Raw genomic sequence first — 25,945 nt, forward strand, 5'->3', positions numbered from 1 at the left:
CAGTGCTTACTTTATATTTATTTTTATTAAAAATATTTGCACTGTAAAAAAACAAAAGAAATCGTATTTTTCAATTGACTTAATACAAGTACTGTAGTTCAATCTCTTTATCATGAAAGTTGAATGTACAAATGTAGAATTATGTACAAAAAATAACTGCATTCAAAAATAAAACATTGTAAAACCTAGAAGTCCACTCAGTCCTACTTCAACCAGTCACTCAGACAAACAAGCTTGGTTACAATTTGCAGGCGATAGTGCTGCCCACTTCTTGTTTACAATATTACCTGAATGTGAGAACAGACATTTGCATGGCACTATTCTAGCTGGCATCCCAAGATATTTACGTGCCGGATCTGCTAAAGGTTCATATGTCCTTTCATGCTTCAACCACCATTCCAGAGGATGTGCGTCCATGCTGATGATGGGTTCTGCTCAATAACGATCCAAAGCAGAGTGGACCGATGCACGTTCATTTTCATCATCTGAGTCAGATGGCACCAGCAGAAGGCTGATTTTCTTTTTTTGATGGTTTGGGTTCTGTAGTTTCCACATTGCAGTGTTGCTCTTTTAAAACTTCTTAAAGCATGCTCCACACCTTGTCCCTCTCAGATTTTGGATGGCACTTCAGATTCTTAAACCTTAGGTCGAATGCTGTAGCTATTTTAAGAAATCTCACATTGGTACCTTCTTTGCATTTTGTCAAATCTGCTGTGAAAGCGTTCTTAAAATGAACATGTGCTGGATCATCATCCGAGACTGCTATAACATGAAATATATGGCAGAATGCGGGTAAAACAGAAGAGGAGACATACAATGCTCCCCCAAGGAGTTCAGTCACAAATTTAATTAATACATTATTTTTTAACGAGCACCATCAGCATGGAAGCACGTCCTCTGGAATGGTGGCCGAAACAAGAAGGGGCATACAAATGTTTAGCATGTCTGACATGTAAATACCTTGCAATGCCAGATACAAAAGTGCCACGCGAATGCCTGGTCTCACTTTCAGGTGACATTCTAAATAAGAAGCGGGCAGCAATATCTCCATAAATATAAACAAACTTGTTTGTCTTAGCAATTGGCTGAACAAGAAGTAATACTGAGTGGACTTGTAGACTCTAAAGTTCTACATTGTTTTATTTTTGAATGCAGTTCTGTGACAAAAAAATCTACATTTGTAAGTTGCACTTTCACGATAAAGAGATTGCTCTACAGTACTTGTATGAGGTGAATTGAAAACTATTATTTATTTTATCATTTTTAAAGTGCAAATATTTGAAATCAAAAATATAAAGTAAGCACTGTACACTTTGTATTCTGTGTTGTAATAGAAATCAATATATTTGAAAATGTAGAAAAACAACCAAAATATTTAATACATTTCAATTGGTATTCTATTGTTTAACAGTGCAATTAATCATGATTAATTTTGTAACCATGATTAATTTTTTTGAGTTAATCATATGAGTTAACTGTGATTAATTGACAGCCCTAATTTTGAAATTGAGTAGTTATGCAACACAAACATAATCAACATTTTTTTATCAAAGAGGATATCAGTTAGAGTCAAACTATCCTTTGTAATGGGAAACAAAGGGCCAGTTTGGTGGTTGAATTTTGAATGGGCCTTGTGAGTTTGGTGGTTACTTTTCCTGTTTTCAACAAAACAGATAGACACAAAGTGAGAAGAGAGAGGTTTGTAAAAGTGGGTGAAATACAGCTTCTTGTGTATGTGTTCAGGGTACAAAGTGGTCAGTCATGGATAGATGCTCTGGGCTGGCAAGTTGGTGATGACAACTGTTGTTCTGGAGCCTGGCTGATTTACCCAGTCTGAGACCCCATTTGACAGGCATGGGCAGGTTCCTCTCTTTCAACAGTCCTTCTAAGGCTGAGCAGAGCTGAGCGGGCCTTATCTCATTATGCTAGTGCTGTGTGATGCAGCTGGTCTCAGGATTAGGTCAAAAGCTTGGAGGGGAGGCAAAGGTGGAGAAGGAAGATAATGAGAGATGGAAAGGAACACACAAGGCAAGAGAGGACAGAGCTGCATCTTGCATGTATAACCTTGGGGTCTTTGCTAGTCTACTGGGTGGCCAATCATCTCCACTGTGCACTGAGTTCTGGGTGTCATAATGATGCTAGAGACTCTGTCTTTCATTGTTGAGCCTCAGGAGCAAAGCAGACGCCTGTCAGCTTTTTCCCAAGGGAATCCTCCAGGAGTTTGTTAGGCCATTTTGACCCCACAATGTGCCTCCTTTAAGGACCCAAATGGGGGGATGATGGCAGAACAGGTTATTCCCTCATTATTTTGTTCATCAGTTAGGTCTAATTTCTGACACCAATTTTGGTCCATTGATTTCTGATTTTACTTTCATCTTGTTTTTAAATCACAACCTTAGCACTGTGGGTGCTATCAGTAGCCTTTGTTTTCTTTGCACTACTCCAGTCTTTCTGTTTCTTTTCATATGCTTTCCATCAACATTGATTGCCATAGGTTGTTGTAATGTTTTATACACTTTCACCCACTTTCCACCAAATGAGCTCACAACTGGAGTAGATCTAGTAAATCCTAATTATTATAACAGTGCCTACAATAAGAACACCTAGCTCTTGATATGGCTAGTGGCGTCTCTCCCAGTTACTTTAACATGCTTTGGCTCAGACTCTCCTAGTGCTTTGGATCCTTAAATCCCAAGGTACTTCACAAAGATAAGTATTGTTAGCTCCACTTTACAATTGAGGAAAGTGCGGCACGAAAAGGGGAAGTGATTGTCTCAGGGTCACACAGTAGGTCATCGGTACAGCCAAGAATAAAACCCATGTCTCCTGACTTCTAGTCCAGTGCAGTGTCCATTGGACCCTGCTGTCTGTGTTGGAATGCACCAGAAAGACACTTACTCAAAATTCAAAAAAGCCCAGAAGATTATATATTGAAAACTTGGTATTTATAATGTAATTCAAAAATTGTGAGGGTAGCTTAGTACAGAGTACACAATATTGTTATAAGTACAGCTCAGTACTTTATCCATTTTAAAATGCCAGGATCATGACTCCATATGCTTGTCAAAGTTACTTTCAGCCTCTGCCATGAAGTCAGTTAAAACTGTCAGACAAAATTTATGTTTTTGCCAGATCTGGACCAAGTGAAACATCTGCTTGTTCTCATCACCATATGTGGCGTTTCTGGACAGGTTTCTATGCCTTTTATTAACGTAAATGTATTCAGTTTTATTGATTTCACTAGAATTTAAAAAAATATCCTTGATATATCCAGGCTCCAGATGTCCCAAAGTGCAGTGGTCTTACTTTACATCCACTCCATGAGGGAGCCAGAATGAAGCAAGGTCATGCAGGTGGACTTTTCAGTGCTCTGAACACCGAGGAGTCAAGCTCTGTGGTGGCTAATTTCATGGGAGTTCAGAGAGGAGTGCTGGGAGTGGGCAAGCAAGAGCATAGCCAGTGGATTTGTGAACAACATGGATCCATATGCTGGAAACTCTGTGAGTCTGATGCTGATCTCATATTGGTTTTACGTGAGTGTAAGTCCACTGACGTCAATAGGCCATGGCTGCTACTATAGCCAATAGATCATAATGGTAAAAGCAGCAACAGACTAGTTGCAAGGGTGCCTGCCCAGCACCATGGCTCCAACTTCAAGAGGAGGGTGGGAGGAAAGAATTCCTGAACTGACTCTTTTTTACTCAGGCTTTGTGACTTACCCACAAACTTGGGGCCAATGAGAAATATAGTATATTGAAAAAAATTCAATAGCAGTTTTCCAGGGCTGTCCTAAAATTAATAGGCAGAGGTTTCCAGAAACCAACAAACAAAATGATAAGACTACTAAAGTATAAGGGCGTTCAAATACTTATTCCAGTAAAGGAATCAAAAGGCTTTACTGTTTACAAATCCTTTTTGTTTTTGTTAGTATTCATTGTCAGGGTTATCATGATTTTGAGCTAAGAAGCTGACACACGAGTAGTTACCCACCTCAGGCTTTCAGTTTTCTAAATGCATTCTTCTGGGATAGAGTTAATACTCCAACTCTAGGTTAACAATAATCTAGGATAATAATTTCTCCTAGGAACCATTAGGCTTTCCTTTATTATTAATCCGGAAGTCCAGTTTCAAAGCATGATTTCATATCTTAACATGAATAGCAGTGGTGATGACCATCTTGCATAGAGGGTCAACACACTAACCTATTAGTGGTCTTCAATCTGTAAATAATTAATACAATTACCAGTGTGCAAGATCTTCTTTAAGACTGTTTTTCAGAAGTCAGACTCCACACAGCTGGAGGTTAGACATAATGAGAAATACTACCTGACATTTAGAATAACCCTTGAGGTGATCTTTGGAAATCCAACACTCACAGTGTCAGGGGCAGGGTCTCCAGGGTGGGCTGGGAAAGGTAAACTACCGTTACCAGAAGAGTTCAAGGCATAAAAATTGGAAGGTGGCAATAATAAGCATGAGTTCTAAGCATTAATATTTGCCTGTTTTTATATTACCTGTAGAAACTTCAGCTACGTTTCCTTAACATGAAATTGAATGATTGCACCTAAGAAAATTTCCAAAAGCTTTTATTTTTTTGGCTTCATTTCCTTTATTCCCATGATTGTTTGTTTCTCATTTTAGGACAGCTCTAATTTTCTTTTGATTATTTGTCATACATGTTAATCCCTTTAGTTTCTCCTGAGGAAACCACTAATAAATCCTCTTACCTCCAGCCTGGTAGGTATGGAGGATCCAAATAAGACAGCAACAGGTTCCAGAAAATGATGCAGCCAATAGTCACACTCAGAGCAATGAGCTCATCTGAGCCTCTTTCAGATCAGGACCTCATAATACATAGTCATTGCTGAACTTGGATGTGCTGGTGTGCTGGATGACAGCACAATGAAGTGAACTAACTCCACCAGCCTAGCATTATTGTGAATTATTGAAATTATTCATAAATCAGAGATGGAAAAGGTTGCAGGTAATAAATCTGACTTTCAATAGAACACTGAAAGCCTAGAGCATGTTGCTGCTGAACAGTCTGACTGTTCATTGAACTGCTTTTGGCTAGTCAAGAAACAAAACAAGAATGTTTGAGCCACCAATATTACCAACCGTTCTGTCAAGCAGCTATAAATAATAAACCACGGAAAGCAGCTTTAATGGTTTATAGGTTTCAAATAACAAAAATTACCGTTTTTTAGCTTTCACCGGCTTCATAATGGAGCTCTACCTGTGACCCATGTCATGAAGGATTTTGAACACACTATAAAGCTTCCATTGTTGTATTGTAAAGCAGGTATTAACTTCCAGGGACTTTGTGACATTTCTTCATGCGCCGTACAACAAGGATTTTTAAGATTCCTTTTTAGATATTTATAAATCACAATTTATGGAAATGTTAGAAATAGGTGTACTTTGTTGGAATTATGGCATTAGTAAAATAAAAAATCACAGCCATTATTCTTATGGATTACTGAAAGAGAATACTTCACCCAATGAAGCATGCATTGTTGACACTGAAAATATCACATTATCAATGCATTATTTTTAAAGAGTAAAAGAGTAACAGTACACGGATTTCAAGTCATGGGTACCAGGATTCAAGCGCTGAGCTCCTTTGGTAGTTTGTATTTATATATAATATATAAGCAGGGTTCAGGGACCTTTTGCTACTATTTGTGAAGGGATGTTTATTTTCTTTCTGAAGCCCCACTGATATATGAAAAGACCTCTTTCCCATTCACCCAACCACAGTATTCATTTGGGTACCAAACAGTTTATCTGGCAAGAGTACCAGACAATTTGAAGAACACAAAGGAGGCAGATGGGCACCGGAATGATCACTATATAAATAAATGCTGAGGAAAAATTATTTTAACACATTTTAACCAAATTTCTGTCTTACCCTGAGGTTACCTCCTTCCCCTCCAGTTGAAGGCAGTTGATGGGCTGTTTTAATTATAATAAAAATATTTTTACATCTCTATAAAGAATTGTTTAAAAAAGGTGACCTCAGAAAAAGACTAGGCATTGCCTATGCAAACTTGAGAGGCTAGTACTTATGTCTCAGCACACATTACCAATGATGCCATGGTAACACAGTCCACTACTGTGTAAATGTAAACTTCCTTACTGAACTGGATACAATTTATACAGTTTTGTACAGACGAATCTAAACTTTTTGCTACAGCTTTTTTAACATGTGTCTTAGTAAGCTCTTTCCATGGAGATATTATAAAAATAAATGTTAATAATTAACTGTCACAGAATTTATAATACAGCAGTCTCAAGCCTCCTTTAGACACCAGGGTATTACAATACTGTACGTACGTGTTTATACAAAGAATGAAATATGTCAGAGAATGTGGCAAGAGGAAGGAACTGTGATACTTACTATTTTCCTAAAATTAAAATAGAGACTTCTTTCTGCTACTTTTACTGGAGAATATTCATGAGCCATAAATATGTGTTTTATTTTAGACCATTGAATGATTTTATGGATTTATCAGTCATGAAAAGTGCTAGACTGATGGCATTTCTGGCTGAAGTGCTTATATCTATCTGCAGAACAGCTATAGCGTGGAGAATGGCAGACTTCCTAAATTGCCTTGCTAATACCCCGTAGTCCTAATTTAAAGCGACTGCCTAGAACAGTGAGAGAGAGATGAATTTCCATACCCATTCCTTTAATAGCCTCCACACTGAGATTGTCAACAAAGGTACCAATTATTGTCAACTATAATGGTCCATTAGGAAGTGGACTGAGACTACAAACCAATGTCTGTCATATAGCTACCTAAGTTATATACTATAATCGAGCATTAACGTAAGGAGGAGTTCAACTCCTTTTCCTCTGCAAAAATCACAGGGAGAACCACCTCTCTTCTCCCTGGCTTGGGGAGCAGCTCTCACCCCTAGCTTCCACTCCTTGGATGATGGCAGTGAGAGTTTTCTGTCCCTTTCTATCTACTTTAACCACTGCCTATAGTGCATTGATGACAGAACAAATATAGGCCAGCATTTATTGTACCTCCTGAACAACAGCTCCCCGAACTGAAAAAAATAAATATTATCCAAGGGACTTATTTTAAATTAAGTAGCGTCTCTCATTGTAGAAAGACAGCAGAGCATTGAAGAAAGAGCAGTCAACTAACTTTACAGAGTAAGAGACATTGTTTAGATTAAACAGTAACAAGTTCAGCTGGAAGCTTCTGATCAGTCAACAGCCAGACTCGGAGAGAAATTTAGCAGACTGAAGTGTGTGCATCTGATGATCGTCTGAATAGTCTCCATAATATCATTAATACATTTGTACTACTTTGGATTATCCAAAAGAAGGAAGGAGCAAGTGAGCTTCAGTAGCTTACAATAGCTATCAAATCTGAATAGGTTTTGTAACACTCTCTCTAAACATTTGTGGTACCCCTAAAATGGGTGATTCAGAGAGCCAAGCTGACCTTTCCTTGACTGTAAAGTGTTTGTGTCCTATATAAATCTCTATTTCTGCCACAGTGTTTCCCCATAGAAATATCCAGGAGAAAGAGAGCACCTGCCTTTTGTAGACAGACAAGAATTTGTTCTATCTTACAGCTCCTCATCGGGAGCAAAAAACAGGCATTGGATAACAAACTTTTATTTGCAAAAAGAAAAGGAGTACTTGTGGCACCTTAGAGACTAACCAATTTATTTGAGCATAAGCTTTCGTGAGCTACAGCTCACTTCTTCGGATGCAATGAGTCCGATGAAGTGAGCTGTAGCTCACGAAAGCTTATGCTCAAATAAATTGGTTAGTCTCTAAGGTGCCACAAGTACTCCTTTTCTTTTTGTGAATACAGACTAACACGGCTGTTACTCTGAAACTTTTATTTGGTTATTGTCTTAATGAGTTTAATTGTTCCACAGAGTTAACTGTTCTTGTCAATTAGCTTTAGAATTATCATATCTTTTTGATTGTTTTGCATATTGACCATTTGTCTTATATGATTATGATAGTTATTTGCATATGTTTTCCTTCCCAATGTTTTTATTTATTAGGGTATTCGACTAGACTAGAATGGAACTAAAATATTAGTAAATAGCAGGATTAATCCCCTGAATTTAATTATTGTTAGCTTGTGGTATTTTTACAAGAGAAATATCTGACTCCCTCTCTATATATGAAAAACACATTATGAAAGTGTGCTGAATGACACGTCTGTTGATGACTGTTTAGAGCCATGTGACCTGGCAAACTATACAACTGTAGACCCAGGGATGAACACTGATCCTCTGTGACTTGAGAAAGTGTGAAAGGCCATCCAGACCTTGTGAAATGGACATGCTGCTGGACCTGATTGTATTCCACCCAAGCTGCTCAAAGGTACCTTAGAACTAGTGAGTATTGGCCCACATCAATTGGTGTGGGCATATGGCAGAGTACCAGATGAATGGAAATATGGCATCATAACATCCCTGTACAGGGAACATGATCTCATAGCAAGTGTGGCAACTATAGGCTGATCTCATTGCTATTGGTCCCCGGAAATATTATCGCTCACATTCTGCTTTGCAGGATGCAGCCAGTCCTTAACTGACATCGTCATCCACAGCAATCAGGTTTCACTGCTGGATGGTCAACAATGGGCCCTGTCATTACCCTCTGGCTTCTGGCTGAGCTGCACTGAGAATTTAACTGTCCACTTCACATAGCATATATGGACATCAAAGCAACTTTTGATTCAGTTGACAGGTCAGCACTTTGGCTCTGACTGAAGGGAGCTGGTGTCCCAGATGTACTGCTAAATGTGGTGCATTATCCTCACACTAGTGTGCATATTGATTCATGGCTTTCGCCACATGCCTACCGAATCTCAGGTGTGCAACAGGAATGCATTCTCACCCCATTACTATTCTGTCAAGCTAGCGACTAAATGTTATGACTTTCCACTCACACATTGGAAGCAAGGATGGTCAAGAAGTTTACTGAGCAAGACTATACTGATGCTGCTGCCTTGCTTGTGGAGAAGCCAGAGAATTTCAGCCCTGCCACTCAAGGTTTCCAAGGTACTACCCACACTATAGGGTTGAATGGCTCATGGTCCAGAATCTTAGAGCTGGGCCACCGGACGCCAGGTGCAGGCAGGTGGAAAATGTTGAAAAGTTCATCTGCCTATGCTGCAAACAGAGCTCAGTTTCAGCAAACCAGCTGTCCAATGACCTCCACCACCATGAAGTCTGAGTCTTGGTTGTGGACACAAGTATGTCTCTACGCTGAAACAATCCTGTCAAATCTGTGTACTGCCCGTATTTCCATATGGGTCAGAAATCTGGACTGTCTTGTCGAGGCATTCCCTATGCCCTGTCAGTACCAAATCCTGAGCATAAAGAGGTTTAATTTTGTGCGAAATGCCATAGTCTCGCATAGATCTGGCCTTCTGCCAGTTGCTCACTACATTCAAAAGTGGCATTGCATGCTTTTCAGCCATGTCACCAGGATGGACAAAAAAACACCCCAGCACACTGTGCTTTTAAATTGTCCATCAATGTGAGACGGGGAGAATGCCTTCTTCCTACCTGGCATCACCGCCAAGGCCATCCGAGATTTGTGAATTCACAGAATTAAGCCAGATCTGGGAACTTCACTTTATGATGCCTGGTATGATGCCAACAACCGTAGTCACTCTGCTGGTGAAATGGTCCTCAGTGGACTATGCATGTTTGATGATGATATATGTATATTAGTAAATATACATATACACACACAATCAACACACCTTTTCTAATCCACAACAGTACTGTTTTTTATCAACAATAAGCAGTAGGGACCATATGCTGTGCTCATTTACACTATGCTCTTCCCACAGAAGTCAGTGGTCTTTAAATCAAAACAAAATTTGGCCTTAGATCATTTGTAAATACTTGTTAAAATATATATTCTAAAACATATTCTACAAGGGGCAGTTTGTTTAAATATAAAAGGAGCACATGTGGCAGCTTTACCAGATGTTTTGGAGATGAATGCATTAACTGAAATCATCAAAGTGATTATCTTTGGTTACTCCTTAAGGCTTCATGTTTTAACAAGCACTAAGGGAAATAAAGAGTTATGTCTCCATGATCATTTTTCTCTGCTGGTCAGATCTCACAAAAAATTACTCCTTTTTGCTTGCACAGCAACTTCTAGAAATACAAGTACTGAGAGTTCTCATCCTACACATCTGAAGTGTGGTTATTGTAGAAAAATAGAGTATTTAAATTTGGAACATTCTTACTCAAAAGATCTGCTCACTGTGTATATTCCGAGTAATATTTACTTACTTTTGTGACCAAGCTAAGTTTTTACTACTTATTACTCCCGTTAACACCACAGAGCCAGTGCAGCATCAATGGAGTTGTTAACTAAGTTCCAAATGTAGAATTTTCATTATAGGTGACGATGTGCAAAGAATTACATCTGATATTCAGATGCAAAGCTGAGTTAAAGGGCTAGAAGTTTTAAAAAAATAATATTTTTTTCTTTGTAAATTAAACAAATGTAATTGAAAAGTCAGTGAGAGAGAATAAACGTTTTAAAGTGTAACTACACACAGATTACATTGTGGCATTCCATTTTTATTGTCTTTCAATGTATGTATAAACATGTATTTTATAAATGGTGTGTGTGTGTGTGTGTGTAACGGGGTTAGGAACCAGGGAGTATTGTAAAATGGGATCTTATTCTAAGTTTTCTTGGTGAGACAAGAAGTAACCCATCTGTCACTGCCCCTGGTGTTACTCAGAGGAACAGGCTAGGAGGTGTGGTTCCCTGTCTGTGGGCAGGAGTTGGACACTAGTATCTCTAGAGGACTTGCTTCCCCTTATTTACCTACTGAGGCTATACCAGCAGAGGCCCTGTCAGTTCCAGAGTCCTGACTCCTCTTCAGCCCTTCCCCTTTCTCCTGGAATGGGGAGAGGGCTAATAAAAAAAAAAAACCATGAAGTTTTAGTAAGGAGTCAACAGTCCCTTCATATATATTTATATAATATAATGTGATTTTTGTACTGCTGGTAAATTTACCCCTTATTCATTTTAGTAAATATACTTTTATAGCAAGAAAGATGTTGGTATTCTGCCTTCTCAAAAGGGCTAATGACTCCACAGAGGCTATAGCAGTGTGTAAATAACAAGGTGGATAAAAATCAATGATTTTTTTTATCAGATTTTTTTAATTTAAATCTGATTTTTTTGATAAAATGCTTTTTGAGGAAAAAGCCTGTCTAAAGATAGTTTTAATTAAGATACATTACAGCTCAAAGACATCTCATCATGGAATAGGGATTATAAATTCTAATTCTATAATATGAGACAATATATTTGTGTAATGTTTAAGAAACATTTTGTAAATGAGTTCCAATAGTTCATGGATTAGGGACCCAATTTTATGGGGTTCCAGGGGCTTCTGTATAGATTATTTAGGTTAATCTTTCTATCTACCTAATGGGGCTCAGTCTAGAAGATACCATCAGAGATGCTTAGTTTTGCAGTTTTCAAACGGTGGATTTGTGTCTCCAGAGATAACATGCTTGTTAACAGCAAAAATAAATAAATAAACAAATAAATAATATATAGAGGTGAGAAATAACAGACCTCAACCCTATTGTCCCTCTGAAAATTTGTGTACACAAAGTCAATCCCTTACCTCTCTCTAAAAGTGCAAAGTTTCAAAAAGGTCAGTGAATAGAAGATTATTGGGGCGGAATAGATCTGGACAAGGAGAAGAAGTCTGGAGATAAATGTGAGACGGGAGGGACAGGCAGTAGAAACAAAAGTGAAACCATTAGAGCAGCATATTCCAGAAGTCTTGATGTCTTTCTGAGTGTAGCCTTCATTGATTTGAGATCTACCGTACCATTCTCTCACAAGCAGGGGAAACCTATAATGGCAGCAGGCCGTAAAAGAGATCCAGTTTGAGATCCATTCAAGAACCATTCAAGAAATATATGTTTCCTGATGATGTTTTAAAGAAAGTCACCAGTGAACTGGTGGAAGTCACTTAAACGCTTGGATTCAGAGACTGTTGAAGTGATAATCTCACTTTTAATAGCAGTAGCTTCTTCTGCCGGTTTAGAAAGAATATTTTCTTCCTTTGGACTAATTCATTGCAAATTGAGAAATCGTTTGGGACCTGAAAAAGCAGGAAAGCTTATTTTTCTTTTCCAGATTATGAACAAACAGGAAAATGAGGTGAAGACAACTCAGTTAACTGCAGAAGCCAATATTTTAAGTTTCTCATGTTGACCTGGCTGACATAGTCAATTTAATTTTTGTTTTTTAATATTTCATTTAACTATTTTAGTTAAAAACAATTTTAACAAAAACAAACCTGACTTTAAAAAACTTGAATGTTTAACTAAATTCAAAAATTTATATGCTTGTTTTGTTAAAATATATATTTGCTGTTGAAGAAAAAAATCCAGAATACATAACATTGTTTTAGTTAAATAAAACCATTTAAAAGTCTGTCTGGTGATGTTCTCCTCCTAATACAGCATGGCAAGAGAATCCTCCAAATATTAATGATTGACCTGTTGAATTGGAGATAGTTCATCTCCCAATGACTTCATAAATATCTGCTTCAATTACCTTTGGTAAATGAAATAACCCAACAATAATTCATTTTATGATATAGATGTAGAACTAATCTGAAAAGTTTTCAGAATAAATCACTTAAAATGTATAGTGTGTACCTTCTAAAAATGAAACCTACGACTATCTCTGAGTTGTGAAGAATATGTATTAAGGTTATAACAACCAATAAGAATGCACTTTTATGTAGACATCCATGATTAAACAGAGTCTTCCTGACTAGTGATTTAAAACAAATCCACCCTGATAAATAGGCCCAAGGTCCAATTCTGATTTCAGAAACATGTGTGAATACTGCCATTCACTTCATATTTTATCATCATTGTCAGGCTAAGTTTACTTGAAAGAAGGGAAAATAACCATCTTTCCCTTTTGCTATTCTGTTACAGTTTTCTAATTTACATTTCTCTCCACAAACACACAGTTTCAAAACCTACTTGTACCAGTACAGGACAGGAATTATGAAAGAAAATGAGAGCACTTGACACTGTCACTTACATACCAACACCTAGATTACAATACATTACAGCTTTATTTTGTATACTGCCTTTCATGCAAACTGATTTCAGAAACACTACAGAGAAAAATAATGCAAGGCAGTACATAGGACCATTTATGGCTATTTATCACACTGCCAGAGGAACAAATTAAGAGGTTTGAATATACTTGTAAGTAGGGGAGAAGTTCATGCACACCACTTACAGCCCCCCAAAATAAACTTTGCACAGGGAACTAGCATAGCTGTTAAGGAAATAGAATCCTTCTCATGTCTGAAAGTTGGGACATCTGTGCAGCCTAGCGATGGCTCCTATGTGGCATAATAAATATATGTTTATTAATTTAAACATGATACAAGTTTTCAATTTTTTTCCATCCTGAGGTTACTGACTATCTTGTACTTCATTGCAGTATCAAATGTATCCATTCCAGCTGAATGACCTTTTTATAGAGCCCCCTAATCAGCTGACACCCATCCCATCTTGGATTTTGTGACCATTGCATCCATGTACTGTAGTTCATAGAACTACTGACTAGGCCTTAGCCTTTCCCTGGCCCACTCACCATGCCCCATTCCACTGTGGAATTTGGATTCATGACATGGAGAGGCTTGCGAAATCCCTACTATGTAGCCTTTCTACTTCCTAGCCCATGCACACCTCAGAACTGCAATGGTTTCCTTGAATTTGGGCTCTCCCAAGTCAGGGAGAGTTCTGCAGGATTTCACCTTAAGTTCTGTTCTACAGTGTCCTTTTTTTGACTGTTTACTGCCATGCTTGTATACAAAAACAACACGGTGATAGCTCTCTTGCAAAGGGATAAAATTAGGAGTGCAAGGATTTATATTTGATAAGATCTTTAATCTTATTTACACATAAATTACCTTGTCGCTTGAACTAGGCTTTATGTTCCTGATCTCTAATCAGTTGTGTCACTTGCAGCAATTGACATGTCAGCTGCATCTTGTATATCAGGAACACTTTTTTTTCTAAGCTTATACAAGCTGTTTTTCAGGATGAACTGGGCAATTTTCTTCATAAATATTAATCCTTTCTGTGCTCAAAATTGTGCCTGTTAGCAAAATGCTAGCAATGCTCATCCACTTTTGTAATAAAAACTTTTTAAGACTGAGAAGTAACATTCAGAGAGAACCCAAAGAACCCATTAATTACAATGCACTGAATACTCGAGGGAAATGCTGAGTTTGACAAATCTCCAGAAAGCAGGTTTTAGATTCAAGACCAAGTCCAATTGTGCCACATACACTTTTCTCAAGGACTAAACAGATATGTATCTGCTTGTGCTTTGCTTGGCCCTTAGCCAAAAATCACGATTTCATACGCCTGAATGTAATTCATTTCTGAGCAGCTGTAGTATGCATTATGAAGACTTTGGTGTGGTAGTTGATTCTTTGAGCTTCAAAACATACTACAGCTTTTCAGTTCATGTTTCTAACATGAAGGTGTTCATTTTTGGCTTAAAAACATACATTAGTGTAATATCCGATATAAGCCAGCCTATTTTTGCTTATCATAAGATCATTTTTTGTGCCATCTGAATTGGAAACATTTTTCCTTCTGTCATGAAATTGAATCTTCTCAGAAGAGGAATTTCTGTTCATTGTGTGATGTTCAGATTAATTGATTAGGTGAATATTTCCTCTTCTTGGCTTCAACATGTCATTCAAACCAAATTTTCTTTTAATGAGATAATTTTAAACGTCTGTGCCAATTGCATTCAATTACAAGTACTATGGTCTACTGTCAATCTGAAATTAAAGGCAGATGTAATATGGGTGCATTTTCTGTTCACCTTACTCACGTAAGCTTTAGCAGGACTTCTGTGCGAGGTTAAGCAGGATTTGCCTGTAAATGTTCAGCAATGTTTAGCATACGCCCAGGTTTACCGTTCACTGTTATATGTTACACAGATGTAAACACAGAGGTGCACTCTTTATACAACATCAAAAGTGTACAAAATTAATTACAGAATGGATATACAAAGCTATGGCCCCTAGCCTGACGCAATATTGGGTATGAATAAAAGAGTGAGAGTAAAAAATGTGGAGGAGGAATAGCAGCGGCAGAGACTATAAGGCTTAAAGTAATAAGCTTACCCTGATTCCAGTTTGTTGCTATATGTGCAGGACTTGCTGGTGTGCTGTTTTATTGTTGTTTATACACATTGGTAAGCAAAGGAGATAATTTTTAACAGCTGAGGTTGGGAGGGACTAGATGGGATTAATATGGGTGTTGGATGAACTGTTCTGAACACACTATCAGTAAATAGTAATAATGCTACTGTTGCTTTATTGCCATGTTACTATTAGGGTTAATTTCTAGGGCCTTGTCATGACTAAGATTTAAGATGTGAGGTTGGTATGCTAGCTAACAGGTTTTCAAAGTCTAGTATAAAGGAGGCACATTGCCTTTTAATATGTGGGCTAAACTACTCAAGTTAAAGCATGAGGAGTGGCGCAGCATTGGTTTTAGCTCAAAACAGTTTAATGTGTTAAAGACAGTGTGTCTTGTCTATACTAGACTTTGAAAACGTGTTACCGCATTAGCTTCATACCTACACAAGGCCTGTGAGTCTCTTTTAAATAAATAAAATGCAGATTGTTTTCAGCTTTTAGTTCCTGAATCAGAAAAAACACTTCACCATGCTTTTAATTTTAAGCATGTGAGTAGTCCCCTTTGGCTTCAATAAGACTACTCATGTACTTGAATGTAAGTATATTAAGTGCTATGCTGAATCAGGATCATAGTTTTGAGAGAAGTAATGAAAAAAATTGTTCAAGATTAGTAAAGGGAGTAAAAACCATTCTCCAGTTTCCTTTGTTTGTATGTTGTTTTTGTGAAGAAAGGATCACACCATGAAGAAGTAAGAAAAATTGTGTAATTTCATGTAAAAATCTTCATTCTCAAGCATGCCTTTCATCCACACAGAAATGAACTCTTCTGAAGATGAATGGGGGGAATAACAGCCAGGGAAAGTTACCTTAGCACCACTGCTCTCAGTCACCAACTTGTAATTTGTTGCATTTCCCTTGAAAACCATGCTAGTCTGGATAGTGCTATATTAAAAATTAAAGATGATGAAAGCTTTTACAATTAAAAATATGCCTGTTAAATAAAAGTGCGCTGCTGACGGTTGAAGACTTGCAGAAAAATATGGGCACATTGGATGTGTATATATAGAGGTGAGTCTTCGTATGCATACTTTAAATAATCAGATAGCTGTTGGAGCTGCGGGCGGGATCATCTTTTGTATTTGACCTAAAATGAATGAACGACAATTAAGTCAAGTCAAAACAAAATAGAATATTTTTTTTTACTTGTTCCAAAAAACTTTAATCAAAAATGTTGAAATGAGCTCTCAGTGTGATGCTGTGGCCAGGGCTAATGTAGCCCTCAGAGATATAAACAGGAGAAGTGAACAGGAATAGGGAGATGATTTTACTCTGTTTAGAGCATTGGTGAGACTGATAATTGAATACTGCATCTGGTTCTGGTTTCCACATTTTAAGAGGATGTTAAAAAATGGGAAGGGGCTCAGAAAAGGGCAGAGACAAAAATTATTAGAATGCTGTATTATTGGACTGCGGTCCCAGAAGTGGCGGAACGGTCCCGGAAGTGACGAATTGGTCATTTCCGCCCCAGGTCCCATACCTTCCTAGGGACGGCCCTGGCCTTGGGGCCCGGAATTGATGTCGGCGGGCCTGGCTTTAGCTTTAGTTTTAGCGTGAGTCAAATCCAATTTATTGGCCTCAGTAACTAGGTGACATTCTATCGCCTGTGTTGGGGATCAGATTACACAATGTAATGGTCCTTTTGGCCTTAAACTCTATGAATCCTTTAGGAATTTAAGGGGTTTTCTCATATAAATTCTGGGCCAAGTCTGATGCCCAGGTTTATGCTGCATCTCCACAATGATGCATGGGCCAAGAATTGACCCCATGTGTGTATTTCTGCTGTTGAGGTTGTAAGACCTATTTCTCTAAGGACACTATTATGCATGATTCTCAGTCTGGGTCTTAGCTCCTTACTGCAGTATTAGCAGAACTCCCTTAATTCTTACGGTTTTTGACCCTTGAAGGCAGAGGTAGCATGATGGCATGTAACCCAGGCTGAATATCAGCCATCGCACATCAAACTCTGTTGAGCAGAAATGCTGCTCTCTGAAAGTTCCAGTCAGTTCCTTCTTGACCATGTTTCAGAGTAACAGCCGTGTTAGTCTGTATTCGCAAAAAGAAAAGGAGTACTTGTGGCACCTTAGAGACTAACCAATTTATTTGAGCATGAGCTTTCGTGAGCTACAGCTCACTTCATCGGATGCATACCGTGGAAACTGCAGCAGACTTTATATACACACAGAGAATATGAAACAATACCTCCTCCCACCCCACTGTCCTGCTGGTAATAGCTTATCTAAAGTGATCATCAGGTTGGGCCATTTCCAGCACAAATCCAGGTTTTCTCACCCTCCACCCCCCCCCACACAAATTCACTCTCCTGCTGGTGATAGCCCATCCAAAGTGACAACTCTTTACACAATGTGCATGACAATCAAGTTGGGCCATTTCCTGCACAAATCCAGGTTCTCTCCAGCAGGATAGTGAGTTTGTGTGTGTGGTTTTTGGGAGGGGGGTGAGGGTGTGAGAGAACCTGGATTTGTGCAGGAAATGGCCCAACTTGATTATCATGCACGTTGTGTAAAGAGTTGTCACTTTGGGTGGGCTATCACCAGCAGGAGAGTGAATTTGTGTGGGGGGGTGGAGGGTGAGAAAACCTGGATTTTTGCTGGAAATGGCCCAACCTGATGATCACTTTAGATAAGCTATTACCAGCAGGACAGTGGGGTGGGAGGAGGTATTGTTTCATATTCTCTGTGTGTATATAAAGTCTGCTGCAGTTTCCACGGTATGCATCCGATGAAGTGAGCTGTAGCTCACGAAAGCTCATGCTCAAATAAATTGGTTAGTCTCTAAGGTGCCACAAGTACTCCTTTTCTTTTTTCTTGACCATGGTCAGCAAAGGAGCTCCTCTCAGAGGTTGACCCTAGTAGCTAATTAATCTTTAGAACCCCCTTGGGAGCTAGATGTCTATTGTTATCCCATTTTACAGAGGGGGATGCTGAGACACAGAGAAGTTAAATATCTTGCCTAAAGCCACACAGCAAGTAAGTGGCAGAGTCAGAATTAGAATGCATAAGTCCTGACTCCGAGTCCTTTGCTATCATCTTTGTAGGTAACTCTGACGTCTGTATATCTGTCTATCTAGGTTATTACATGGCTCCCATTAACATGGTATCTAAGCACATGCTACCAGCAAAGAGGTATTCACAGAAAAGATGTAGAACTGGGAAATTATTTTAAAATGTTGTCTTTTTGGGCATCTTGTCAAGCTTTGGTCTTTTTGCTTTCATTTCGGCAGCTCCACCAAGGAGGGATTCCCTTCTCAATAGTCCAGATGTCATTGATATTGCACCAAGTAGAAAACGGAGACAAAGGATACAAAAACCTGCTGGAGTGGAACCTAAGGTGGCTACATATGAGACCCAGCTACTGGCAAAGGAAAAGTAAGGGAGTTTTGAAAGTTCATTCAAGTAATGATATAACATTGTGTCTGTCTGTCTGTCTCTCTCTGAGTGATAGAGGTTCCCTTTTTTAATTGCATTCATTGCAAGCACTGTAAGATCGCAAATGCCTAATTTCTATCATCTTGTACTTTGTGCAGTCATTTACACCTGTGCAAAATGCGTGTAAAATTGCTGGCATTCTGATTTGGAAGCCTTTTATACCCATTTTGCACTGGTCGTAAATGACTACACAAGGAGCAAGGTAGTGAAGAATCAGCCCCAAGGACTTACTAAGTTTGATGAATCTTCAGAGTCAAACTTGCAGGAAGCCATTGAAAGAAAGGCATTCACTTGGTCAAGCAAACAAAATAAGCCTAAAATTTAATCTATGAATTACCATATTTCCATGAAAGTAAAAAAGAGTGCATTAGCAATAAGGATTAAATTAAGGTGAGGGACACAGACTAATTGACACCACAGGAAAGAGTAGCATTAGTACTGTATTTATAGTATCACATGTTTAAGAGGGATAGATGCACTAGATCAGATCAGAACCAGCAGTAACAAAAACTTTTCTTTTTCAAATGATCCAAAACTTTTCTAACATTTTTTTAAAAAAACCATTGTTTATTCTCATGTGTCTTCACTTCCTGGTTTCTCTCTATTTCCCATCTCTTATTCCTAGACTCCTAGCTGGAAAATGTCTTTGGGAGGCATGTGGGCATCCCCTAACACCTTTTTTTACCAGTGCAACTGGCAGATTTCTGCAGGAGTCATCACGGAGGCTTCTTCTCACTTTCAGCTCTCTCTCCTTGATGGTAACATCATATGACAAATAGGCATAACAGCAGGGCTCAGAACTCTTCTGAACTGGTAGAAAGAAATTGAGATAACTAGTGGTGATTCTGAAACAAAGAAAAATTAAAATTAATAGAATTTTTAATAGGCCAAGCATGGTTTGCAACTCATACTGATCTTTCTTTGACAAAGTGATGATCACTGCAAAAATAATTCATGCTTTAAGATAATATTTCAAATTTTGTAATATAAACAGTTAGCAAAGTTTTTATGTTTCCTTAAATATTGATACTGACTTGTGGAAATATTTTCACATGATCCAAGGGGGGTGAAATTATATATGGGACTTATGGAAGGGCTTTTGAAAGTGTTTGGAATTGTTTGCTTCAAAAACTGGTCTTCTTTTGAGATCTGTGCTAAATTAGTTTTGAAAATATTAATTTCTCCTTTCATGTGTGATATTTAATAAATAATAAACTGTCTAAACAGATATGGAAACAAATACATTACAAAAACATTTCCTGTTATTAAAGAGGATTTGCTATTTTAAATCACTCAACAAATATCCTATCTTGATGTAGAGAGCTATGGCTTGATGCCAACAAGCTTGTTTAAATTTAGAATCCTATTTTATTAGGGAAAAAGATACTATTTTTAGCAGCCATATTCACCAAAGCCAAAGTCTACTGTTCTGTTCTTCTGAAGTTCTGAGCACATAGGTTGATAATTTTGGTGGCCAGTTGTATGTAGTTGTGGTAGCCACAGTCAGTGTGACATTGTAACAGGCTGGCTGTGTTTGCCTGAAACACCCTTCCCGGTTGGCAAGTGTTGATTCTACTGGGAAAAGTTGAAGTGGACTCCCTGAGGTAGGTGATTGGATATAAAGAATGGGAGAAGAGTAGTGCTCTGGGGAAGAGAGTATCTAGGGTTTGGGCTGAGCAGTCCTGAAGAGAAAAGCCAAGCCTGGGGAGAAGGTTTGAGATGATTGTAATGTTATTTATTCTTAATTCTTTAGCTAATAAATACAAATATCAGACAGGGAAAGATTTTGGACGTTACATACTGTGCTTACTGTGTTTGTAGAGCAAGTTATGATAGACATCTGGTCTTTGATTTTCATGAACCTGTGTGAGTAGTTTTCTTGGCTATCACCTGACAAGAAATGTTCCAATTCATTCCTTACCAACATCTGCCTGTCAATCCTTTATTATCTTTTACAATTCCAGTTGAATGTAGCTCAGCAATACAGGACACATAAAGAAAAGGAGTACTTGTGGCACCTTAGACACTAACCAATTTATTTGAGCATAAGCTTTCGTGAGCTACAGCTCACTTCATCGGATACATACTCACTTCATCGGATACATACTACAGTATGTATCCGATGAAGTGAGCTGTAGCTCATGAAAGCTTATGCTCAAATAAATTGGTTAGTCTCTAAGGTGCCACAAGTACTCCTTTTCTTTTTGTGAATACAGACTAACACGGCTGTTACTCTGAAACAGGACACATAGTATCTGCACATCTATAGTACAACTGTTTTGCAGTAGAGATTGCAGGATATTTTGATATGTGGCATGTCTGCCAGTAGTGTGATAGGTATACCTGATGATGACATTTCCACATGCTTATTTTTGAACCCAAAGTGAGTATCGCAAATCCACATGATCTCCCTTGTTGCTAGATTATGTATTTGAATCCCTAACTTAACTGAAAATGAGTTGTTGTTTTCAATCATGTAGCCCAGTTACTATGTTTCTATATTACCTTTATATCTGATGAGGTACAAGAACAAAACTGTAATAATATAATTTCCATTCTATTGAGAAGCTTTTCCTTGCTGTCACTGCTGATGAGTTCTGGTTTCTTTGAACTTCATTTTGAGTCTTCATAAGGTTGCTGACTGAATGGTCTGTCAGCTTGCTCAGGTAATAATTTTATTTTTCTTCTGTGTGCCAAATGTAGATGTGAAAACCTAGATTTGGTGTAATTATCCAGCTTCCCAATATAACTGATTATATTTGATCCATTATCTATTATTGTTAAACTTCTTCACCATTTGTAATTTATACTCACTACAGGCTTGACCCTGCATGGTGCTAAGCACTTTTTGAGGCTTCATTTTGAGCTGATGATACTTGGCATCTTGTAGAAATAGAACCCAAACTAGCAACAAATCTTTATTTCAGACTCTGTCATGGGAATGTTTTATTTCTTCAATAAAACCCTTTTTAAAAATAACTGCTCAGAATTCCAAATTCCATCACCTTTTGGAGACGCACCATCATAAACATGGAGGATGTTCAGGTTTTGGGAGGATAACATAACATTAGGAGAGCAAATGTTTGGCATAGAGACTGTGATGTCATCCTCAAATGAGTGACATACTCCTAACTTCACAGAGCTAAAAGATTTTGGCACGCTGTTATACGGGTAAATGTTTTAATTTGTTTTCCCATCCATCCCAGTCCCTTAATATCCCCAGTACACTAAAGTTTATTTAGTGCTCTTTTCCATTTACAAGTTTTGATGATCACATCAATGCATGTTTCATGTTCCTCAGCCGATTAACGAGTAGATACATGCCACACCAAGTGCTTTGTATTGCCTCTTAATTTTTATAATATAGGACAGTTGGTGCAGGAAAGATCCCAAATCAAAATAAAAAACACATGTTGAGTGACTAAGTGAAAAGATAAAAGGCTATTTGTGACTCCATGTTTATCATTAATCAAAGAGCAGTTTTTTTCATTCCAGCTCCTCTGCTCAATTCATTATTTTTCTTCCTTTGTGTACATAAGAAGCAAACAAAAACAGCCAAAAAAGAGTTGATCTTATTCTTCTTTATTCATATAAAAAAACTTTTGATTACAGTGACTTCAGAATGCAAGTCATGAAATAATATTTCAATATTGGTTTAAATGGATGCAGAAATTTAAAAATGTTTTCCACAATAAAATAACCCAAATCTCAAAAAATTTTAGAACTATAGCATAGTATTTTTTGTCACAGTCTTTATGATCATATAGTGAGACTTTATCCTAATTCTTATTATCAAGAAATGTTTGGTTACTTGATTGCACGATAATAAGTATATAAGGAAATTTCTAAAAATAAAAAAAATTTAAAGTTTGGTAAGAATGTTTGATCTTAATGTGAGCCCCTAAGAAAATTTGGAAATTTTATTAAATATAGACCAGTTTCTCCAGCAGTGTAACTCTGTTCACCAACCAGTTTACACCACCAGAGGAACTGGCCCTACAGCTAGTCAATTGTTTAATTTTATATTATCTTAAATTAAGTTAAAGGTGGGAGAGCCTTTCATGAGCACAAATGTGTGGACATGCAAAATGAAAGCATCCTGGTTCCACCAACTGTGTTAGGGTTCTGGCTTTTGAGACTGGTCATATAGTAACAATCCAGACTTCTGGAATGAAAACATACCTTTAAACCTGAGCAAGGAGACTGAAAAGAAGGAGCTGGACAGGAAGAAAAGGTGTCAGCGATATGGAAATTAGTACAAAACGAATATCACCTTTAAAGCATCTGTCTACCATATGTTAATGTACAGAATAGCCAGTCAATAAAATGACACTGTTAAGGAAAACTGAAAAAGTGATATGGACATTCTTAAACTACAAGAAAATACTGTTGGATATGGAAATGGAATTTGCAACAGCTGAGATGAAATTTATGGCACAAAAAAATTTCACTTAAATATCCAATATAATGATGTGCTGAGATAGTTCTTTAAAAGGAAAGAAATATATGGATGGTCAGCTAAGTATTAGATTTTTAGGTTTGCTAGATTCTGTAACTCAGTGATTCTCAACCTTTCCAGACTATTGTACCCCTTTCAGGAGTCTGATTTATCTTGTGTTCCCCAAGTGTCATCTCACTTAAAAACTACTTGCTTACAAAATCAGACCTATAAATATAAAAGTGTCACAGCACACTATTACTGAATAATTGCCTCCTTTGTCATTTTTACCATATAATTATAAAATAAATCGATTGGAATATAAATATTGTACTTACATTTCAGTGTGATACTTGAGCCTGTTTTTCACTTGTGAGCCTTGTCGTTGTGGGAGGCAGTGAAGCTACAGCAACCATTAAGTTTTTCTCCACATTGAGGCCATGTCTACACTAGTGAGCTTACAATGACACAGCTGTACCGATGCAACTGTGCTGCTGTAAGATCTCTCATGTAGTCGCTCTATGCTAACAGGAGAGAACTCTCCCATCGACATAATTAAACCATCCCCAATGAGTGGCGATAGCTATGTCAGCAGGAGAAGCTCTCCCACCAACATAGCGCTGTCCACACTGTCACTTCTGTCAGTGTAACTTATGTTGATCGGGGGGATGATTTTTTTTCACACCCCATAGCAACGTAAGTTATTCTGACAAAAGTGGTAGTGTAGACACAGCCTAAGTCTATTCCTATTCTCAGGGCTGGTGTTAAGGGGAGGCAAGCAGGGCAATTGCCCAGGGCCCCACACCCCAGGGGGCCCCGTGAAGCTAAGTTGCTCAGGCTTTGGATTGGATGTTAGATGTTGAAAGGTGTGTTGGGGGGCAGGGTATTGATCATTGTAGCAGTTAAGATTTGTCTACAGGTTTTGCATCTGTTGTTCTGGCAGGGTCTGGTGCCATTTTGAGTTGTTGTGTCCTGGTCTGGGGGGAGCTTGCTTCCGATGATGGGCATGATGAGGTTGGGGAATTGTTTGAAGGCCAGAAGAGGAGGAATGATTTCTTTCAGTGTGTGTACCCCATGAGTTTGGGTTGTAATTGTTTGCTGATACCTCGTATGGCTTCCAGAGTTAGGTAGTAGGTGACAACTAGGAGTGTGCTATCAGAGGTTTTTTTTTTCTGTATTGAAGCAGGTTCTCTCAGGATATTTGGGTGGCCCGTTCCATGTTGTGATCTACTTCTCTGATGGAGTGTCCTTGTTTGGTGAAGGAGGTTTTAAATGTGTTAAGGTATATATCCTGGATATTCTCCTCAGAGCATATTCTGTGGTATCTGAGGACCTGGCTGTAGATAACAGATTTCTTGGTGTGTTTGGGGTGGTTACTGTGAAGGTAAGTGTGTTGATCCGTCGGGTTTTTGTACATAGTTGTCTATAGGGTTGCATTGTTGAAGCTGATTGTGGTATCCAGGAAGTTGATGCTCGTGCAAGAGTGTTCTAGAGAGTGATGGATGGATGATGGTTATTGATGTTTTGGTGGAAGTCTGTCAGGGAGTTTAGGTCCTCTATCCAGAGGATGAAAACATCATTGATGTCTCTTAGGTATATCATTGCTTTTGTGGTGTTTTTGTCCAGAAGTTCTTCCTCATTGTGACCCATGAAGAGGTGGGCATATTGGAGAGCCATTCTGGTATCTATGGCAGTTCCCATGGTTTGCACAAAGTGTTTGTTGTTGAATGTAAAATTGGTATGGGTAAGGATGAAATGGTTGAGTTTGGTGATGTGTCTGGAATGGATATCTGAGTAATGTCCATTGTCTTGTAGATATTTGAGGCAGGCAGCGATGCTGTCGTGAGGGGGGTTGATGTATAGGGAGGTGACATCCATGGTGGCAAGCATGGGGTTGTGAGGGAGGTTGTTAATGTTGCAGAATTTCTGGAGGAATTCTGCTGTGCCCTGGAGGAAGCTGGCCCTTTGTGTGGTGAGTAGTTTGAGGATGGTTTCTATGAGTCCTGATATTCCTCCAGTAAGTGCTGTCAATTACCATAGATTTCCACCACAACTTCAAGAACCGCCAACCATCCATCAAAATCTCTCTAGAACAGTTCTGTGCCGGAATCAACAAAGGAACCCTAGCGACAACTATATACAAGAAACCACTGATCACCACACTTATCTTCCGAACCTATACACCTAACTCAGGCTTTGTTAATCACAGTGTATTCCCATTATTTTCTAGACATCTTAAAGTGTGGTCTTCCAACAATCAGTGTCACAATGCCTAAGTTCCTTTCTGAATATAACCCACAGAGACTAATTTACTCTGTGTCACACAATGAGTCAGAGTCAGGAAAAAGAATCCTGTTTCTTGACAAAATGTTAACTGTGTTTTTGAAAGCATCAAAATGGGAGTATGATATTTTGTACAATCTGTACTGCAACAATCTGATCCAAAAGCAAAATTTCAAAGAATTTCTGGACAAAAAAACCCCAAACATGGAGCCCATTTCTGACTCAATGGGAGTACTTGCCTGATTAAAGTTGCTCATGCAAGTAATTGTTTGCGAGATCAGGCATATAGTTTGTTGCATGGTAACTAAAAATGGGCCTTACCCCTTCACACCATCTTTTCTTCTGGTACCTTTCAAAAGAGTTTTAAACCTTAGATAGGCAGGTATCATTTTGAGTTCTACATTTCTGTTAAAAAAAATGTTGCTTAGTTTTATATTAAAATGTTGTGAGTAGCTAGACAGCCTTCTTTTGATAAT

At 38.2% G+C, this 25,945-nt stretch overlaps 1 protein-coding gene across 9 annotated transcripts in view; it reads left to right on the plus strand.

The window, feature by feature from the left end:
- Window positions 1-25,945, plus strand: part of XRCC4 (X-ray repair cross complementing 4) — a 297,890-nt gene that overhangs the window by 196,397 nt on the left and 75,548 nt on the right. For 8 of the 9 annotated variants that reach the window (XM_073344413.1, XM_073344408.1, XM_073344407.1 and 5 more), the window contains exon 7: window positions 18,544-18,688. In XM_073344413.1, coding sequence (XP_073200514.1) covers window positions 18,544-18,688 — 145 coding nt within the window. Of the gene's footprint in view, window positions 1-18,543; window positions 18,689-21,316; window positions 21,415-25,945 lie in introns of all 9 variants that reach the window. The other variant, XM_073344410.1, reaches the window with a different exon arrangement.

Source organism: Lepidochelys kempii, chromosome 5 (genome assembly GCF_965140265.1).
Source record: "Lepidochelys kempii isolate rLepKem1 chromosome 5, rLepKem1.hap2, whole genome shotgun sequence".
NCBI classification, from domain to species: Eukaryota; Metazoa; Chordata; order Testudines; family Cheloniidae; genus Lepidochelys; species Lepidochelys kempii.